The 22,404-nt window shown below is 34.1% G+C and overlaps 1 protein-coding gene across 3 annotated transcripts in view; it reads right to left on the bottom strand.

Annotated features, from left to right (window-relative positions):
• SEMA3A (semaphorin 3A) overlaps positions 1-22,404 on the bottom strand; it is a 206,044-nt gene that overhangs the window by 29,159 nt on the left and 154,481 nt on the right. For all 3 annotated transcript variants that reach the window (XM_078060096.1, XM_078060098.1, XM_078060097.1), the window contains exons 7-12: positions 16,040-16,182; positions 14,329-14,443; positions 14,167-14,236; positions 12,247-12,391; positions 8,770-8,989; positions 5,791-5,882 (exon numbers count right to left, since the gene is read on the bottom strand). In XM_078060096.1, coding sequence (XP_077916222.1) covers positions 5,791-5,882; positions 8,770-8,989; positions 12,247-12,391; positions 14,167-14,236; positions 14,329-14,443; positions 16,040-16,182 — 785 coding nt within the window. The remainder of the gene's footprint in view (positions 1-5,790; positions 5,883-8,769; positions 8,990-12,246; positions 12,392-14,166; positions 14,237-14,328; positions 14,444-16,039; positions 16,183-22,404) is intronic.

A 22,404-nucleotide genomic window follows, 5' to 3' on the forward strand; every position in this document is an offset into this window, starting at 1 on the left:
AGTGTCTGAAGTAAGTTCTTATCTGCAGGTAGGGAGCAGGAGTGAGGAATGAAGGATTGAAAAGAAGGAGAAAAAGTCAAAAAAAGATGTGTTATGAAGTCACCACTGAGAGAAAATCTGAAGACAGTAGACAGTGACTCTCAAAATTGTCCACTGAAGTTTGTACCAAGAAAAGTATTTATTTATTCATTCCAGTACTCACTGGATGCCCACAGGAGTGTTAAATCTCCCACACCTCCAGCTGGGACTCCTGTCCTTTTGCCTGCTGTCAGAGAAGTCCTGGGGCACAGAGCGAGGCTGTGTTGGATGGAGGTAAGGCTGACAGGATGTAAGGAGAGGCAGCAAAGGCATCTCATATTTTTTTCTTTCTTGTTTGTCCCCATAAGTCACCCCCTCCCCCCCCAATTTAGAAAAGGGATGTTTGGCTGTTTCAGTCACTGCTATATTCCTAGCACCTGGGATTGTTTCTGGTATTTATAAGTTCTCAATAAAATCTGTTAAATGAATGAGTGAATGAAAGATAAATGAATGAATGCTCTACCAATGTCTCCTTTTCTTTCCTATCTCTTCCACTTTCCCCATGGCATTCTGTTCCTTCCACTTAATTTGTCTAAGATACAGGCAGTCATCTTTTAAAAAGGTCTTTCCTTAATCTTTTCAGTTCAGCTGAAATTCTTTGAAAATAATCTAAGGATTCTATACTCACTGTCTTTACTTGTTCATGTCCTATTCAGTGCCATTCATTCCTCAGCCCACTGAGGCTAGCCCCTCCTCTGGAGAGGTGGCCTATGAATCTCAGAAGCAGAAATCACTAGTGAACTGTATTGGTGAATGAACACTTTCAGTCTACATTATTATTACTGGACTTGTTTGTTTTATATGGCATGACTGACTACTCATTTCTTTTGACTGCTTCCTCTCTATTAAATTTCATTATGCCTTGGAACTCTTTTTTTTTTTTTTAAAGATTTTATTTGTTTATTTGTCAGAGAGAGAGAGAGCTCACAAGCAGGGGGGAGTGGCAGGGAGAGGGAGAGGGAGAAGCAGGCTCCCTGCTGAGCAAGGACCCGATGCGGGGCTCGATCCCAAGACCCTGGGATCATGACCTGAGCCGAAGGCAGACGGTCAATCAACTGAGCCACCCAGGTGCCCCTGATTTCAACATTCTTAAACTGAGATCCTAGAATTTCTTAATTAAAAGAAAATTATTTATTTTTTGGACCAGGAAATTAGTAACAGTTTGGAATAGGATGTGCTATTTGCTGCCTGCCGTTGAATTTTAATAGACAATATATTAAGATGACATCCATTTAAATAAGCTATATTTTTTTCTGAGAAATAGCTGGTGGTGAATATGACTTCCATTTAAAACAGATGTAGCTTCATAAGCATTTCTTCATGAAACTGGTTTCAATTGCAAAGTTAATTGGTGTTCGAGTAAAAAATGAAATTAAAAACTTAGCATCTTTTCAAGATTTTCTATGACTCTAATTTACCGTACTTTTTTCCAGATATTTTAATCCAGTCCTTATTAAACTTTCGCGCTTGCAGAGCTTTTCAACCTGCTGATCCCAGGAGAATGTGACATAACTCCCTGGATGCTAAGCACGTGGATACCCCTTTAGAATGAGTTAATAGACTAGGTTTTGGAAAGCATCAATTATGTTTTACATTTGAATGAAAATTAAACTCTTTCATTTGTTAGCTCAGCTGTTCATGGAATATTGCATAAATTGAGTTTAAAATGCATGCGTTATCAATGTAACTGCCTTGCAGTCCTTTGCAGTCAATAGGACTATAAATAAAACCCATTGTACTAAATGCACGGCAACTTGATATAACACTCCACTGTCTCAAAAGTAAAATCTTCCTTGGACTGGGAAGAAGATCCCACAGTAAGGTAGTAATACCTTACTACTAATATTAATTTACTAGTAAAATTAATTTGTAAAAAGCTTTAAAAATTTAAGAAATTAAGAAACTGAGGCTCAATTGACTTTAATCAAGTTGTTCAGAATCACTAGTAAATATGATCCAAATACACATTTATGATTACAAGTAATACTTGGAATTAGGTTCGTGTCTTAGTACTTCAATACCATTTCAGTACCATTTTGAATATGTAATGGCAATTTAAAATCATTTCCTATACCAATGCCAATTTTATTTCACCTCTTATTACCTATTAAAATTTTATTCTAAAATGGAAATTTTTTTTTTTTACTGAGGAATATTTTTCTTTCTATACTCTGAGTGGGATTTGATTTCACCCAGAATAAAAAAAGTCTCTTGGATGTAACTGAAACCACTGGAATGTTCTGTGATTAGCCAGGGTGTTTTCCTAAAACCAACCTCAAGATGGCAATGGACATAGTACTGGCTTTAATTCAGGCTTTTATATGAAGTTTGGTTATTCAGCCTAGCAAGGACACATAATGAACATGGTCTCCTGGAGATGATATTTTGGTAAAATTAACATGTTGGCTGACATTAAACTCCAAGAGTATCAGATACTACTATGACTCCAAATCTGTTCCTTGTCTATTTACTTTGTCAAAATATTGTTACGCTCAGGTTAACACTTTTTAATTTTATTTTATGTTAAATGGAATGACATGCAAGGCTTAAATAGAAATACAGAAACTGTAACATTTCTCTACTTGTTTCACTGTATATAGCAATTGCTTTAATGTGTTGTGTTTTTTTTCCCCCCACTACAAAATTAAACAAAGTTTGACAGTGAAATATTCCAATTGCTAGACCACAATATATGTATGAACTCTGCCTGATAGAATAGAATGTTAAAAGTAAATATTTCTCTAAACTCTGCCCAAATATGTTTTGTCTACTTGAGTGCCAAAGAAATAATAATGACAATAATGCATAGCAGAGAATATGGGAGAGAACTGGAACATTTATCTATGGAATGAGATGTGTCCCAGGTTGCAAACAATCTTTCTACAAAAGTGTAAATGCACAAAAAATCAGTTCTCTACCAGCACAATATTACCTGTTTACATTTAATTGTTAGAGAATGATCAATAACCTTTCTCATGGTATCTTAAAAACCACAAAAAATGTCATTCCAATAGTTGTCATAGGCTTAATTCAGCTGTGTATTTCTCTGGAAACTGCAAAATATTAACAAAATCTAGTAGATATATATATTTCGCTTGCGAGATTGTTGGCTCTCAACCTCTCAAGATTTTGTTAAGTCATTTAATAGATTAATAGCTTAAATTCATATCTTTTTAAACTAGAATTTTTATTAACGTACTAAAGAACATAGGTAAGGTGTGAAATACAAACTTAAAATCCTAGAGACACAGGGAATTAAATATACAACAACTGAAGGGAAATACACAACGGGAACATGACGAATATAAAAGTAAGAGAGTCTGGAAATGATTAAGACATTTTTAAGTTAACATAATATTTCAATATCTCCTGTAACTTCACTTGCAACAGTGGTAGCAATATAAATTTCTAAACAGAGTTGGTAATTTTTTTTTCTTTCCACTAGAGATTACTGTGGGATATAATCAGCAGGATAATTTGTTGCTGTTCCCAGTTTGTTTTCCACATATTCTGGTGCCTCACTTGAAGTATGGCCTCCCTGAGGAAGACCATAAACTCTTTAATTTCTCATATTTCATTTTTTCATCAATACTGATTCCTTCATTCATTTAATAGATGTTGGTTGAAAACATTTTAGGCTCTGGAGACACAACAATGAACACAAGACACCAATTTACTTTTTCACCCCTCAGTCCCCGTGATTTGTTTGCTAAATCCAGATGGACTCTATATTGTTAACACGGTCCATTTGGATAGTTGTATTTTTGAATTTGTAGGCTAACGTATCAATGTATAAATACTGAAATGGGACTTAGTGAACAATAGTGATTAGTTATTACTCTATACTAGACATAAAATAAGGCCAAAGTACATGATTTAAAAAAAATTAGAATAGAATTATGAGGATTTTTATTATTTTGAAGACTTAAACCAGGATTAACAGAAAACTCCACTGGAAATGTGGTTCACTTTCAGTGTAGCTAAGCTAAATAAATAAAACTGTATTAATAAAATTTTGAGCATAGTACCTGGCACTGTCCTGGACGTTTCACGTAAGTGTCTCTAATTTTTCTAGCTTCCTTGTGAAGAGGGTATTACAGTTGCTGTTTCACTGATGGGGAAGCTCAAAGAGACCATATAAGTGTTCCAAAAAGAAATGCTATGTGTGATTGAAGAGCCTAAAGTCTTTCCACCAGAACACTGTTTAGCTGTTATTACAAGATATCTGAATGACCAGTTATCTGTTTCAGTGCTAATCATAATTTTAATCGTATGAGTATATATTAGGAGCTTGCCATTTTCTACTTCATTTTTTCTTCAAAATATTCCTGAATAGTGGGCAAGAACTCAACTGGGTTAAAAAAAAAAGTGGTCCAGAAATATGGGGCTAAAAAAAGTCTTAGGAAGTCTCTGCTCCCAATTAAAATATTTAATCAGCTGATAAACTTAATCCAGCAGTTTACAGATAAAGTATCTGGAACACCTGGGGACTAAAATGAGATAATTTTGAGTTGTGAGATTAGATCCAATGTCTTCTCATTTTCTGCCTATTCTTCTAACTCCAGTTTATTTGGCTGTTGTAAATGCTTCATACGTTTGCACTATTCTTTTAATAAAAATTGAAGTAACACCTTTTATGGGCATCTATTTCCCTGTCATATCTCATAAATAATTCATATCAAGGTGTGCTTCAATTGGAACTCTTCCTATTAGCTGGCTATCTAAAAGAAACAACAGACATTGTGGTATATGTTATATTACTTTGGTTCTCCTCTCTCACTTCAACCCATATCCTGCTGCCTCTCTCTACCCCCAATACTATACAAATTTACCTAGGCCATCTGTGATTCTGGACAAAGGAACAAATATCTATACATCTTTTTTTATTATGTTATGTTAATCACCATACATTACACATCATTAGTTTTTGATGTAGTGTTCCATGATTCATTGTTTGCATATAGCACCCAGTGCTCCATTCAGTACGTGCCCTCTTTAATACCCATCACCAGGCTAACCCATCCTCCACCCCCGTCCCCTCTAGAACCCTCAATTTGTTTCTCAGAGTCCATAGTCTCTCATGGTTCGTCTCCCCCTCCAATATCCCACCCTTCATTTTGCCCTTCCTACTATCTTCTTTTTTTAACATATAATGTATCTATACACTTCTTAAGTGTGTAGCCTAGGAACACATAACATATTTGGCACTAGTGATATAAAAACCTCAATTTTTTTTTACTAACAAATGATTTAAGAAAATATGATAAAACGTTTAATTCATGAATAAGCTAAAAAATGACTGAAATGTCTTCATTTCCCTGTCATTCTGAATGGTAGTTTTCCTTTAATACATTCATGGAAGTTACCTCTCATCCCAGTTATATCATAATGCATGAAAGAGGAGATTTGGGGGTGGGGAGCAACATGAGTTTATTAATTGAGGTAACTTATATAAATAATATAAAATGTAAATCATATATTTTATTATTGAGAAAACAAAATATGAGCCAACAATATATTTCTTTACATTTTTAGATTTAACTAGCATTGAAAGTTTCAAGGTTTATTTTGACTAGTGTCTGGCTTTCTAATTGACAAGCTAATTAGAAGGGTATGCTAGACTCCTTGTCCATACCAAGTTCAGTGCACAGCTGTCCTGGGGGAAAGACATACAAGTGAACTTGTTGACACTTGAAATTAAGCAGCACTCACCCGAAAAACTGTCATTTCTTCCAGCAGAACTTCTTCTAAATCATGCCAAGTCTCCTTAGGAATTGAAACTACTTTAAGAACGGTCCCAACATCTTTGAAAGAAAGTGGAGGGGGAGAACACAATTTAAACAGGTCTGAACAAAGGATAGTGTTAATGAATGGAATCAGTATCTGACCAGAAAAAACATTTGACCTCAGTCTTCCTTTTACTTTTTTGTTATAGCAGTAGTAAAATATATATTCAAATGCATTTCATGCAAGTGGATAAACTATGAACATAGCTGTGGAATAAAAACAATTGAGTTTTTAGAAATATATGAAGCTTGGAAGATGGCTTTGTCCTCAACTTGCAAAATTAAAAAAATATATATAATAATCACTAGGTTGAATTATTGTGTTTAAAAATTTTTTTAATCTCCATTGTCAGGTATCTCAGGAAAAAAAAAAAACCCTAAAAAAAAAAGATAATACCAATTTGATATGACAGGTTTTTCCACTTTTGTTGTGAAATCAAGGACTGCATGTGAAGACTTAATGGAGATGCAAAATGCAAGGAATGCTGTCAAGCAACACAAGTAGTCGGAGCTTCCCAGCCTTGCTGCTCATCCTCCTGCGCCTGGAAGCCTTCAGTACTTATAGGCCCCTAAAGACAGCTCAATGACCATTAAGTGATGAATGACAATAACTTGATTTCCCAAAATAAACACCTTGGATTACTTGTCCCGTGGTTTTTCAATAATGGTTAAGCAGGTTTGGTTAACAAATTGGTTTGATTAATGTCTTGAATAATCAATTTTAGAGTACTAAAGAAATTTAAAATTCAGGAGCATAAATCATAAATTGGATACATTGTATAGAGATTTAAAGCACTGTTTATCCTAATTCTAACTGTGAAAAGAGAGAAAATGTTTTAAGGAAAAGAGTTGTTGCTTTTACTCTAAATTGTGTTAAGAGGATACTATTTTTCCAGTGTTTACAGGCATGTTCCTATTCCTTGATAGAATGAAGAACGGGATCTTACTAAAATAAAAAAAATGGACCCTTCAACATTTCAACATTCCAGTTCTGATCAGCTGATCAATTATTTTTAGCTTCAACTGGCTCATTTTAATCCAGTTCAACTGACTCATTATTTGAAAAGAAAATCATACATCAGAAAAATAATTTAATGTATTCATTGAATAACCACTAATAACCATTTTCAGGGGATCAATATGATGTGCTTTGGGAGATCAAGAAAAGTTGCTAGTGAAAAAAAGAAAGAAAATTTGCTAGTGTGTCCTTTGTAAAGTGGAAAAAAAAAACAAAAACGCCCTCTGTTAAGAGGTTACTTCTATGTTTATAGGACTTTAGACTACTCATGACACCAAAGATTAAAGGTAAATTAGGTTAATCTACTCAGTGCCTCTGATGGGTTTCCAGTATCCAAACATAACTTTATCTGTGTTCCAGATCTAGTTTTACTGAGTAGTATTTCAAACAATTTCACACAAATTGAATCAGATTACTCAACTAGGATCAATATACTATGATGTGCAATTCAGTTAAAAGATAAAATTACTGTAATCAATTTACTTTGCTGACAGATGACCCTGGTCTGTACTGACCGATAGCCATCCACATCTTCAGACATTCAACATACTCATGAAACTGGTTCCTTTAAGGACAGCTTGTGTCCAAGAGGAATTAAAAGTTCATGACTGGATTTCTTTGGTCATATAGCTGAATGCAAGCCAAAGTTGCACAATGAGTGAGGGACTTCTCAACGTGTTTAGGCCAGAGGTGAAAAAAAAAAGGTAAGTGTGACATTACTGAATAAACTTAATTACTCTGTAGATAGATCTAGTTATATTTTGACATTAATTGAATACAAATCCTATCATCTCATAATTTCTGAAGATTTATATAACCAGAGGTTGATACTTATGATTCATTAATTTTATCAAACTCTGAGTCTCAATGGGACTCTTTTATTTGATAAATTTTCTCACTCATAAAAGTAGACTGCACCGTATTGCTCAGACTCTGACATTGTTACACTTGATAACAACTATTTCACAATTTCCTTATAAAACTTTAAATCTTTAAAGCATTTACCACACAATTGCCATTCCCCTGTAGTTAATTCAGCTTTTTTCTGTTTCTCACCAAGGGAAAATACATGCTCTTATACCAGGTTTCAGCAGAGCAGTCACTTTGCTTCTCATTGATTTATGTCAGTTAACAATGCTAATGGAGACTAGGAATTTATTGCCTTGGAATCTGACCCTAACTAGCAAGTTTCAGTTTTGTAACTGGTGCTTTCAAAATAGTATTAATGAAGAGAGTAGGGGGAGAATATATCATAACAGCAATGGGATTCATTCTGAAAATATACCTGTAAAAAGTTTGTTGGTAATTATGGAGTTAGTAAAAATGTGCTGTTAAATTTCTATAGAAATGGAACTAAAATGTATCTGATGGTTCTTTAGGTCCATTTTGTTGTTCCTCTGATGAAGTTTTTGTTTTGTTTTCTTTCATTGTACGGCAAAAACACTAGCCAAAATTTATTTGCTAGAAGATTTGCATCCTGTGATAATTTTGAAGTTCAGATAATTCTGCATCAATACAGTCCAGAAACATTATTGAATGTCTTGGGAATTTTAGCATGGTTTGAGCAATACATCTTTGTTCTAAAAAGCCAATGGCTAGAAAAAAGTTATGATTCAATCATAGACACTGATTGTTTACCTAATCATTAGCTTTACCTGACTGCATTTATCAACTTTTGATTGAAAAGGAGATTTGCCTTAAATCAATATACATCAGCTTGTTACTTTTTTTAGTAACACACTGTCATGGTAGATGTTCAGGTTTTTTAGTCATTTATTAGAGGTTAACTATATCTTGACAGTGACTGTAAAAACTTCCTTCAGTTCTTAGCACACTCAGTCAAACAATGTTCTGAAAGAAAATTTAGAGCTAAATTAAAACATTTACCTGTTCCAATAAACATAACATCATATTGGCCATCTTCTGCATCCACTCGATCTACTACGATTTGTGTAAATTGATAATTTACATCTGTTTTGATCATTATCGGGCGGTTATTAATAGGAAACACTGGATTGTACATAGCTGGATGACTTCTTGCAAATGTTATAACATCATCAGGAAGGTCTTTTGTAGAGTCAAATCCACCAAATGTTTTACTGGGACACTATTAAGATAAAGAGAATACCTTTTGATTAAAATACAGTAAATAGAATTATAAATTATGCAATAATTTATGACCTCAATGGTCATAAACTAAATCTAAACCTGTCATTATTTCTTTAAAATTAAGTAACTGATAAACTAAAACATAATGTTATTAATATTATTAGATATAATATATAGCATACATTTCCTAAACATCTCCTAAGTCACAATGGGATTTAGTTAATGTCACCATCTCTGACCAAAAACTACAAACGCATCTAATGAATTCAGTGTCCAGGAGTCTAATGCCTCTGTTAGTGGCAACATAATATATTTTACCAATATGGTTAAGTATTTGAAATGAGAAATGAAATATGTTACAACTAAATCTAACTAATACTCAGATTAGAGAATCTCAGAATAATTTTCTTGGATACATTTTTTCCCCCTATGGCATCATGCTAAAATACAAGTGCTCTCGTCAAACTAAAAGACAATATGAACTATTCTTTACTGCTTTGTTTCTAACATAACCCTGAAAAAGCACCACAAAAAGTACCAACAGTACTATCTCATTAATAATTAATTTTAAGGAAATGTGTTATTCCTAGTGTTTAACAATCTGCATGGCCCTGAGACTGGCCGATCAGAGTGGATCCAGCTGAGAAGATGACAGCTACAGAGAAGCGGAAAGGAGATATATATATATATATATATATATCACTTCTGGATATAAACGCTCCCCATAAGGCAATAAAACAAAAATGAGAAAAGTCAGATTTCACTGTCTCTTTCCACTGCATTTAATTATGTGGTGCAAGCATTGAAAGTACACCTCCAGTCTCTTGCATTTTGTCTTGTACCTACGTAACTTTCTGCCATTTAATGTAACAGCTTGGGAATGGAACTGTAATTAAGAGAAGTTCTTGGTCTTACAAGAGACTTAGGAGGAGGAATTAATTGTCTTTGCCGTTACTTTGATACAGGTCATTAAATAATTCATGGGAAATGAAATAAATAAACTTGTTTTGAAATGGGAAGAGTATCTATCTCTGAATATATATGTATGTTGTATATAGAAAGAGACACATACAATAATAATATGCTAATACAAGAGATAAAGGATTTAAGGAAATTTTAAGTAAATTATAAAATTACTTATTTAATGTAATATGTTTCACTTAGTATGTTTTTCTCCACTAGTGTTGACAAAATGACTATTCTCAGATGCCACTTTTTTGAATTAATGAACTCGTTCAAGTGAATTTTATTCATGGAGTTAGGTGTTTTGTCCTTCTGGCAGCCCTTTCCTAATTCCTAGATTAGACATCACTCTCTGCTTCCATCTTTAACAGTTGGTGCATATCGCTGACTTAATTTCCCATGTTTTAACAACTCTCTATGAGTAATGAGCGAGAACACAGGCTCTAGAACCAAACTGCCTGAACTGAATCCTGGTTCCTCCCCTTGCCTCAGAGTCCCCATCTGTGAAAAGGAAACAATAGCAATAGTTGGGCTATTGAATATAATATATATACAAATATAAATCTCTTAGAATAGGGTCTGACACACAATAATTTCTAATGTCTGTCATTAACTGCAAACACACCGTATATGTATTCAGATCAAAACCTTTGTATCTCTAATAGCAGTACAATATCCAGCACAGTGAAGGAATTCCACCAAGTTTGCGAAGAGGTTATATTGAGGATACGCTCGCATTAATGAGCCATAGAGATATAAACAGCCATAGGGATATAAAACTCATCACCAACAAAGTAAAAGCAGTTTGCCATTAAGAAATGGAGTAAATATCTTGTGCTTTTTATAAAACCCATTTGACTTCATATAATCAATATATTTTTTTTTTTGAGATTTTATTTATTTATTTGACAGAGGGAGACACAGCGAGAGAGGGAATACAAACAGGGGGAGTGGGAGAGGGAGAAGCTAGCAGGAAGCAGGGAGCCCAATGCGGGGCTCGATCCCAGGACCCTGGGATCATGACCTGAGCTGAAGGCAGACGCTTAACTGACTGAGCCACCCAGGTGCCCCTTTATAATCAATATTTCATCTTGTTTGTTCATTCTTCTGAAAGTCACCATAAGGTTTTTTTATCTACAAGAACCATCAGCTAAAAGTAATATTTATGAAATGCAAAATTTTCAATCTGCTCATAAAGAAGTTTATAGAGAAAAACAAGATTAAAAGCCTCACATTTAATAAAATATATAAAACATAAATTACTTGAATTTAATGGAACAAAAAACTGAAGTAAAATTAAAGTAATGGCTGAAGTTCAAATACAGATTTTTTCATCACATGAAGTTATTTCCTTGGAGATTCTTAGGATTAGAAATGTTGCACTTAAGCAGATGTTCAGTCCAGGTATACTATGGCCTCTGCCATCATTGATAACTTCACTCATATTTTGCCATATTGAAGTCTTTGTTTTTGTTTTTTCTTTTTTTCTCCCTACTTTAAATTGCAGATTCAAAGCTGGTTTTATTTTGAGTTCTCTTTTTTTTTTTTTAAAGCCTGAATGTGCCCCAGGGTTGCTGGAGGGAAAAAAGAGAGGTCAGCAAGAGTAGACAGTGTCTGTTAAAATACATAGGCCCTGCTCTCTCTCTGAGATTTTCTCGCATATCTTCTTTACCTACTTGAGAGATGTGTCCCATTCCCATGGGAAAATAATATTGATTTAAAACTTTTCTTTCTCCTATTTAATGGGCAATCCTTGAAGCCTTCATTATAACTAGGAAGAACAAGTTCCAATTATCCTGTTTCAACTCTCCATGAAGGCCATTTTCAGAAAAGAAAATAAATAAGGCTACCCATTCAGTTTCCACTTCTCAAAAATTATGGTTATTAATAACTGGTAAGCACTGAACTTCACCACTGATGTCTATAAAAAACATGTTTTTAAATGTAGAATTCCACAGTATCATTAAAAATCCTTGCTTTGCCATGGTTTATAGTCTTGGCACCTTTGTTTTACATTATCTATGTTAATACCTGTTTGTAGCTGCTTTTTTTAACCTTCAGCAGAAATTTATTCCTTTGGTATTTTAAACACCTAGGACATAAATAAATAAAAAACAAGTTTTAAAAAAAGGCAGGGGTCACCTGGCTGGCTCATTCGGAGGAGCATGCAACTCTAATCTCGGGGTTGTGAGTTCAAGCCCCACACTGGGTATAGAGATAAAAATAAATAAATAAATAAATAAATAAATAAATAAATAAATAAATAAAACTTTAAACACCTAGGCGACTTACAGTTCCTGGTCGTGGGTAGGGGACTCTTCCTTGATAAGGCACCCACTGATAATTGGGACCATCCCTGTGAGCATATGGACCAAGGAACACCCTTCTCACATCACTCATGCTATACATACACACAGCTGACCCCTTGAAGATGTTACTAAAAAAGGGAGACAGAAAAAGAAAAAACAGATTTTCATCCTTATACAGTGGTAAGACAACTGTTTTTAAGTTGTTTTAAGTTCTTAAATATCAGATATCAATTATCAAAACTTAAACATAAGTTCAATCTCAAGTAATATTTGGGATCTTTTTCAGTCATGTGTATATCTTTTAATAATACACAAGAGAACAAATTATGATGGCTCAAAAATAGAAGGCATAGAAGAAACCATCATTAGTACTCATAGCACATATATTTATATCATGTATAGACAATATACGATATGAAGATACACATTCATATACATAAACTTTGGTGGGAAAACACATATACACGATCTTCTAAAAAGTAATATTTAATTTTGATATCATATAGAATTAAAAATATAAACTTTGTAATATGTTAAGCCTCAAGCATGATTACTGAAACCAGAGAACTTAAGCAGGCAAGAATGTTTAAGAAGTCGTTTTATAAGCTGAAACTGGTACAGAAAATGAACAGTTAATGTCAAATGATGTGTCACATTATATTAACTCCCAAACCACCAAAAGCATTACAGCCAGTAACAGAGTCTGATTTGTGTGAAGGCATTTAAAACAATCTCTTCCTAACTCAGAAAACTGTTTTAAGTTAGTAGCTGTTACATCCTACTCAAAGTAGAGCATTATAGCAATTATCCCCATCATTTTACTTGACAAAAATCAGGTACCTGAAACAAACTGGAAGTTTGCCATGAGCTGCCACAATTTTCCATTTTACTGTACTTATATAAATACAGCTTGAGAGATGTACTTATACAAAGATATAAAACAGTTGTGCACACTTACAATACGGAATGCTTATCTTTTAACCAATCTTTCACCACAGAAAATTACATATAAATCATACTGAATGAAAAACATGTGTTTACAAGAGTTTATGAGTGGAAACTGTTCCACATAGACAATGTCTGGTAGAGTATAAGCTGCATGAGGGAAGAAAGATGCCTGGTTGCTTTTCTGTAACATCAATTACATATTGCATGGTACCTGACACATAGTAAATTTCAGTAAATATTTATAGAATTTAATAACGATATTTTCATAATGGAATAGCAAATAGTTAGGCCCCATCCTATTCCTACTGATTCAGAAACTCTGGGGGCGGGGCCTAGCATGCTCCCTGGGCAACTCTAATGGATGCTCAGATGGATGTCTGAGAACCACTGTACTAAGTAATGAGGAAGCAGAAGAAATGGATTAATGTCTGTTTAATTTTAACAACTCCAGGTAATATAAATTTCATACTAAATGTGATAGTCAGGAGATAATTGCTACTTGATTGACAGCAAGAGCCTTGGGAATATGGGTAATGGAGAAAGGAGGAGGGTGAGGAGAAAGGGAAGGGGGAGAGAAGGAGGGGAGGAGGAGGAAGAGAAAGGAGAGGAGAGGAAGAAGTGTTTCACCTGCAGTTTATAGCACTACTAACTCTGATCAAAACTCAGATTTCTGCTTTTCAGAATAATCTACATTTCACTCAGATGCTAAAGTCAAAACTATACATAGGACATGACACATTTTTCATCCTATTTATAGTGATGATACTCTGCTAAAATTTATTTTTTTAAACTATTTAAGTCATAACTTATTTTAACCATCCAAGAATCTACAACTGCTCAGAGGTTAAGCCAACACTGTTCTTTCAAAAATATATTTTCAAAAATTATGAATACTTGCAAAGCACCTAAAGGACATGAAGTTTCTATGTTAATAAGACAGTAAAATATTCTTTACCTGGAAGTTGTAAACACTCCATATACAATTGGATTCTTAGGATCTTTAGAATTCATTAGGAATACATCCTCTGTTTGAAAACAAAATTAGGAAAAGTTGCATTTTGGTGGTTATGACAAAGTCTGAACAGATACTCTCTGCACAACATCATCAGCAACTTACGCAATTCATCAAAATGAGTGTCAATGCCATTTGGACCCGGCACTGAGCAAATCAGACGGGCTTTGAGGAATGTTGTCCACTTATTCACCAGACTTCTGTGGCCCCCGAAATCATTCTGAAAGGAGAGAACACTGGTTTTAGGAAATGTGCATATGAATGAAAATTTCAAATATTTTTCTTATCTTCCTATCTTGAGACAGATATACAATTTCTTCATTTCTCAAAATAAAAGTAATTCTATTATAGATCCAAGTAACTATGTTTTCTTATTACGTTGTTGGTCAAAGCTATTCACTCAAACTTTATGCAAGGAATGACTTACAACATACAATGAACATACTGGCCCATAATACACTTAATGAGTATTCACTGACTAGAAGAATAAATGCATACCTTATAACCCACACTGAAAATAGATCCCAAACAAAAGCATATCAGCACTGAAAATTTTATAAGTTAAACAACTGAAAAAATTTTGACTTTACAAACAGCACACTAAAAAAGTATTTGCATAAACCTTAATATAGGAAATTCATTTACCTCCTCACTGATAATGAAACAAAATTTTTACTTAATGTAGCAATAAATTCTATTATGATAGTATGTATTTACTGGTAACTTAAAGTCTTTAAAAATAATATTTATGTGCATATGCTTGAAGGAAGATGAGTATTCCTTCAAAAACATAATAATGATTTATATTTTGTTTATATAATTCTATATACTATAAAGTATTTTTTAACTCCCATAAATAGTGCTTTTAAATATGATTTATATTTTTTTGGAGAACAGATCCTCATATATTTCACATATTTTTATATGTTCCCAGATGACTAAAACTTTTAATTTTCCAGTAACTTAATATACTAGAGATGAATAATTAGATCATGACTACGGAAGGAAAGATGCTAACCAACTCCCCCAATAGAGATTTTCAAAAATTTCCTATTTTCTTGAAAAAAGAAAATTCCACTTTAGGCAATTATCAGTTCTGGCTTTGTGATTTTCTTGAGATGAAAGGTGCTTGAATATAATAGCAGTTGGCTTTTTTCATACTGTGTATTTATCCTGCATTGTACAGTGTAGCAGGAAAGAATGGGACTGTTATCAAATCTTCACACTGATACTAATTAATCCATAAACATTTATTGAGCAATTTTTATTCTATATATCTAACATTATAATTTATATCATATCCAATTTAGGGTCACACAGTAAATGAATTACCTGAAAGTTCAGAACTTCACAATTTCATCTGTGTGTCTGTATCTATGTATATAGGATGTTATAATCAATTTATAAAATCAAGCTTTAATGCTTTTCTCTCTTACATTAATGCTTTAGCTATTCAACAACAAATGTCCATTCAAAGGTTAAACATTGTAGGAAACTATGCTACATCTGAGAATACAAAAAAGTATGTTCGCCTACGTAACATGAAAAAAAATTGTATTTCTTCAAAATTTCAAAGCTCGTTTAATGTAAATATGAAATAATGTGTCACAGCCTCTACCTACATGTTTGCCCGTGAAGAGTCACTCACGAGCAACTATGTTTACAATCATTCTTTACCATTTAAATACTGATAGTGATCAGTCAAGATTTCGAGCCACATTTTTCATTGTACTTGCACACAGGTGGAAAAAAAAAAAGAAATAAAACCATGATTGGACATTGAAATCCTCCTCAACTGTTCTTTTCTTTACCTCACCTTGCATATCTGACCTATTCTAGCATGGGTGGCTTTTCCAGTGTGTTCTCCATCTATCGCATTTTCACGGAAGAAAAAATATACTTTGTCATCTTCAGGGTTGTCACTTTCTGGGATGAGGTGGGCACTAATGAACCTTGGATCTGAGAGACAAATTACAGCATATATATTAATTCACAGTTAGATAAATAATTCCATTCATTACAGTCCATTTTCACTTTCTCTTCACTTCCTTTTAACATATTTCAAGAACTAATCTTTCCTTAGTTCACAGTTTTCCGTACATGTGAACTGTTCTTTATGTATTTTAAAGTATGTTACAAATCACCTTATGTTGCAAAAAAATATATATATATATTTAATTCTTTTTTGGAAAGTTAGGAGTAGGTGCGGAAATCCTCAGTGAGACCACACAGTGAACATGCATGACTGGATATTAAAATATTGTGCAAACTGAAAGTGCTATCAAATATTGCTTATTGCCATCATCATTGCCATTCTTCCTTCTAAGCATAAAATAGTTCAAATCAAAGTACAAATTGGTCTGTTCTAGTTTCCAGCAAAGATTGGATGGGAGGGAAGAGAGATCCACATAAAACAATAACAAAAACCAAGTCCTCTCCATTTCAGTAAATGGCAACATTATTTACTAGGTACTCAAGCCACCTTGGTAATCTGGAGCCACCCTTCTGTCCTTCCCGTCTCTCACAACCCACATTCTGTCCATAGGCACATCCTTCACCTTTTCTATGACCAGTCTTTCCCAGACTCCTAGCAGTCTCCTTGTTTCTACCTCACCAATCCTGCTCTATTACTTTGCACAACAGTCAGAAGTGAACCTCCAATATGTCACTTCCCTCTCTAAACCCTCCTACATCTTTCCAAATCACCCACAATAAACAGAAAATAGAAAATCTTTCCTGTGACCAGACCCCATTTATGATCTAGTCCCTGCTACCTCATAAGCCTTTTTTTCTACCTACCCTTCCTTACCTAACTTACTCCTAGCCAGCCATACCACTTCCTTCCTGGTTTTCAAACAAGTCAAGTACTTTCAGTCCTGCCTCAGATTTTCCTCCCTGTGTAATTCTCTGCCCTCATATATTATAATAATTGGATTCCTACTTTTACTCATGTCTTTGTTTAAATATTGCATTTTCAGACAGATCTTTATTAACTACCCTATTTAAAGCACTGAAATCCTTACTTTTGGTTATTAATTTTCATGCATTATTTTGCTTCCTAACTTTATTAAACACCTGTGATTTCTTGATCATTCTTTCTCTCTAATCTTGTTTATTGTCTGTCTCTCTCCCCACCCCAATGGAATATAAATTCCAAGAGAACAAGGACTTGGCACGTTTTGTTTGTTGTTATGATCCTAAAGGTCAAAACACAGTGGTCATTCAGAGAATATGTGTGCAAGGAGGGAAAGAGAGAAAAAAGAAAGAAAGAAAAAAAAACTCACAAGACTGGCTAGATTATGCAGAAGGTATATTAGCAATGTTCAGAGCCTCATTTAAAAAACAAAACTTTGTAAATACCTGGGTTGATGTGGTTGTGATTCATACAAACATATATAAGTATGTGACAGCTTCATTGGCTTTAAGATGTAATATACTAAGAAGCTGAGTTCATCTCGCTGAAAGCACTTAGGACATTGCAGGTATTTAAATTCTTATAATAATCTACCTTTACTCCCATGGTGTATTATGTTATTAAGTTAGGAATGAAATATGCACACATAGGTCAGTTCCATACCTGAGATACCAGGGAAGGGGTCAGAACCCTGAAACTAGCTTTATCCATGTTATTTAGTCCTAATCTTTACACCTGTGTATAATCATCGTTATCATGTGTTCTATGCTTGTAACTTTCTTTTAACATTTGTTCTGGGACCATGCCCTTCGGGCTGCACTCCACTATCCTACTCGGGCAAATTATACAGACTCTGTAAGTAATGTAAAGCCCACGATTTATTACCTATTCATATTTAAAGTTCAGTGTGCCAGTGGCATAGAGTGGGGAAATAACTTAAAAGCTGGACTCACTTAGCACCAGAACTTTTATAAGATACATTAAATAATACACTACTTTAATCTGAATAACTGTTGCAAAGCTTGTTTTTCTTCATAAATTTCTACTTGTTCATATACATAAATATGTTTGCATATATGTGCTTGTGTCTTACGAGGAATGATGAGCAGAATAATGTGACATGGTAGGAACTGGTATGTTACAAATAAAAGAATTCATACCCTGCTGATGAAATCAGGCTCCTAGAAACGCAGCGTTGTGTGTGTGTGTGTGTGTGTGTGTGTGTGTGTGCGCCCATAGATAACACAAACCATTACACGCCAAAGAATTCAGTTCAGTCACTTGCAACTTTTGTGACCTTTTGGCAAGGCTTTTACCTCTCAGATCTGAGATGACTAATTTTCCCACTGGGTGTATTTCAAATTGAGTTATTTCAAATTGGATTCTATTCATTTTGTCTGTCATAAATAGTTCAGATCAAAACAAGTATTTTAAACTTAAATAATGCATGTGAAACAACTTTGTAAAATGTTAACAAATGTATTATATTATGTCATTATTATAATAGTGAAAGGAAGGCTTGATCCCATGCTAAATTTGGAGATCTCATTATACTTCAGCTATAGAATTAGAATTAAAAATCACACATTCTTCCTCCTTAATACTAGAGCAATGAAGGAGAAGTTCGTCTAATATTACCTCCCAAATTAGTGTAGCTGTTCACCTAATACTTGCATAACTTAAAAGACTTTCAAGTAATTAAATCCAGCTATTTTATTTGCTCACAAATACACATAAGACACTGTAGAAAAGAAAATGAATAATATATATTCCTTGTTCTCAGAAAGTTATAATCTAGCAAAAGTCATATTAGAAGCACAAAAATGACAAGAAAGCAAACGATATTTGACACGTACAGATACTCTCTTAGCCTGGTGTCTGGGCACGACAGAATTATCAAACATCATGTTTCCCTCTCTAAAATATGTGAAGAAAATTGTCATTTCACAAGTGTGGACTCTAGTGGGAAATAATTCAATCGCGTTATCAAGCACATTCATTGTTGAAAGGGCCTGCGATCATAGTCTCTCCTCAGTGTCTGATACTATAGGCATAGAGGACTTCATAGGTGACTTAAGTCTGACAAAGCTTCAGAAACAGCCAAAACATAAATTATACATAGAAAAAAAGATAAATTTATTATAATAAAAAAAGAATATCAAAGAAAAGCAATGTTAATCTAACGAAATTTGTCTTAAGAACTTTAGGATTTGTTCTCTACTTGGAAAAACATTCATTCCTATTTCAAAATAAAATAGGTCTCTAGTTAATCTCTTTCAAAAAAAGGATTCATTCTACTATTTCAAATTTAGAAAATCTTCTCTAGGGTCAAAAATTCTTCTCACTATACATTTTCTACCTCTTCAATCCCTCAAACTTCACCTTCCCCTTCCTTAGTACATTTTGTCCTCTTACCCTTCCTCCTAATCTCTCGGTCTATTCCTCTCCTCCCTGGTGAATTCTTATCCAATCCAAAACTTCTAATCAATCATTCTAATTGCCTTCTCTGTTATCCTCAAACCTCTTGGCCTCCTGAACCTCTACTGTACCTGCCTTACAAAACCCCAGAACTTTTCCCCCTGTGTTCCTATATCTAAGCAAGGATGATGAAAATCATATAATCATAGTAAATGGATGTGCTATTTATTAACTCAGGCTATTTATCCTAAACAAGAATCCTAGTGTTGCTAAGAAATTATTTTATTTACTTTTAGTGGCTTACTATAAAGCAACTCTTTAAAATCATTCTGATTGTCTTCAAATCAACTAATGCACCATCTCTCCCTTTCCTCTCCAAGGATGGACTTACTTGCTCTACAGATAGAACCAAAACCATTTAATGAGAACTCTTTTTCCTTTCTTCACCCCGATCCCCAATTTTTCTTTTCTTTCTTTCCGTGGAAAAATGATCTCTCCTCATTTCTAAGTCTAAAGCCTCTCTCTATTTGCTTTCAATCCAATAGAATTGCAGCACAGAATACTGCTCCAGGAACAATCTCTATTCTTCATGCAATCACGCACCATCTATATTTTCATTCATCAAATCTTTCCTGGATGCTTACTCTATGCTCTGGATTGTGGTACATTAGGTGATATTATGATGAAATGTTTTCTGTCTGTAAGGGAATACCAACAATTAAAGTGATTATTAAAATGCACAAAAAGAACAAAAGTAAGAGTTTGAAAAAAATGCACTTGGAAATAGAAACGAAAATTTATGTTGCCTTAAAGGAATTAGGAAAAGTTCTTCTCAGAAGATATGACCTGTAACCCAAGACCTGAAGAATAACCAAGAATGTCCCAGGTAGAAGGAACACGTTGCAAGGTCGGAGAAACCACAATGTTGTGCACACAGAGAGTAGTCAATGAAGAGACAGGTGGTCAAAGATGATGACAGAAAGTTAAGCAGAGGCCAGAATAAGAAGGAAGTGTTGTTCAGGAGCATATTGTCCTAATGGCTATGAGGGAAACCACTGAAGTATTTTAAGCTTAGTAGTAACATTATCAGATTCCTATTTTAAGATCACTGTGACTGCTATATAAAAAAAAAATACAGCGAGGCAAGAAAGAAGGCATGAAGATCACTCTGGAGGTTGGTGAGAAGTGATGGTGATTTGGACCAGTATGACAGAGAAGGTGCTGTATGCAAGGATTATGTGAAAGCAGAATTGATGGATTGCGTTCATTGAGGAGATGTTGAATGTAGGGAGTAGTGAGAAAAATCATGGAAATATTAAAGAAATGTCTGATTTAAAAGTTGGTTGGATAGGAATCATTTACTGTGATAGGAACACCTGAGAAAGGATAGATATGAGAGTGGGGAAGGAAGATGAGCTCAGTTTCATGCATCTTTTAAAGTGAGATGCTTGTGAATTTGTCCCACAGGCCAAGGAATACAAAAGTTTAGGAAAGAAATGGGGACTGGAGTTGAAGTTATTTTAAATTGACAGTAGGCTATAGAGTACAAAGAGAAAAGAAGACAGAATCTAATGCAAAGAGAAAAGTGATGAAAACAGGAAGAAATCTAGCAGTGGGGAGTTGCAAAATGAAGGGAAAAAGTCGATTCTTCTTTGGATTCTCAGTCTTTCCCTTTTTAGTGGTTCTGTGTCAAATATTTATTTTTAAAATTTTTTTACCCTAACAAACGAAAACAAAAAACTTCCATTGACACTCTATGCTGTAGCATCTATTGTTTTTCTTGCACCCACCAAACCCTAGGACTTGAGAGAGTGCTCATACTCCCTGCCCTCTTTACCAATCACTTCTCAACTCTTCACTATCTGGCTTTTGGCATTTCACTACTGAGAGTGTTCTACTGATAATCAACAGAAACCATCAAATCAACAAACAGAATTGGACGCTCATCCTCTTTTGGTTGTCTTCAGCCATTGGCACAACAGAATCTTCATGCTCTTCCTAAAGTTTTCATTGTTTCTCTGGTATGTGGTTTCTATGACTTTGAACCCTAATTGTTCATTATCTAGCCTTCACTATCTCCTTTATGACTTCCCTTACCTTTTTCCTAAATCCCCAAATTTGGATGCTTCCTAAATTCCTGTCTTTTTGGGCACCCTTCCTTTTCCCCCCACTCCTATAAATGAAGTCATCTCCTAGTGTTTCTTCCACTATTTCAACATTCTTAATTTTGTTATATTTTTAGAATTTTTTCTTTGGGAATTGATTTACTTTTAGAGCTTCAGGTATCTTCAAACTGTATCAGCCTTTATTTTCCTCCAGATCCAAGTCTGCATTTTAAACTTCTGGCTCAAATTTTCTATATAAGTACCTCACTGCAATTTTAATTCACCACAACTAGCAAGGAACTTAGCCACTTTTCTTTTAGAACTGCTTCTGCTCCTACCTTTCCATTTTGGCTAATGTCAACATCAACACCTACATATAAAATATTATTTTATCTTAAATTGCTTCCATTTCCTGCAGGACTTCTGTTTTGCCCTCCCAATTTATTATCAAACTTATTCCTGCTATTACTGTCACTTCTTTCCCTGTTTTATAGTCTTAATGTTGCTTGTACGATTCATGTTTTTTTACTTTACAGTTATATTTTTGGAATCACCTAATTGGTCTTCTACATGTATTATCTATTTCTTCTAAGCCATCCATACAGTGCTACAGAAAAAAAAAAGTACTAATGCATTTATACCACATAATTTCCAGAACAGATTTTAGGTGTCATGGGATATGACAAAGTAGCATAAACTAAGATGTGGCAAGCAGAAAGGACAGTAAGGCCAATGTTACTATGA

This window comes from Halichoerus grypus, chromosome 12 (assembly GCF_964656455.1).
Source record: "Halichoerus grypus chromosome 12, mHalGry1.hap1.1, whole genome shotgun sequence".
NCBI lineage: Eukaryota > Metazoa > Chordata > Mammalia > Carnivora > Phocidae > Halichoerus > Halichoerus grypus.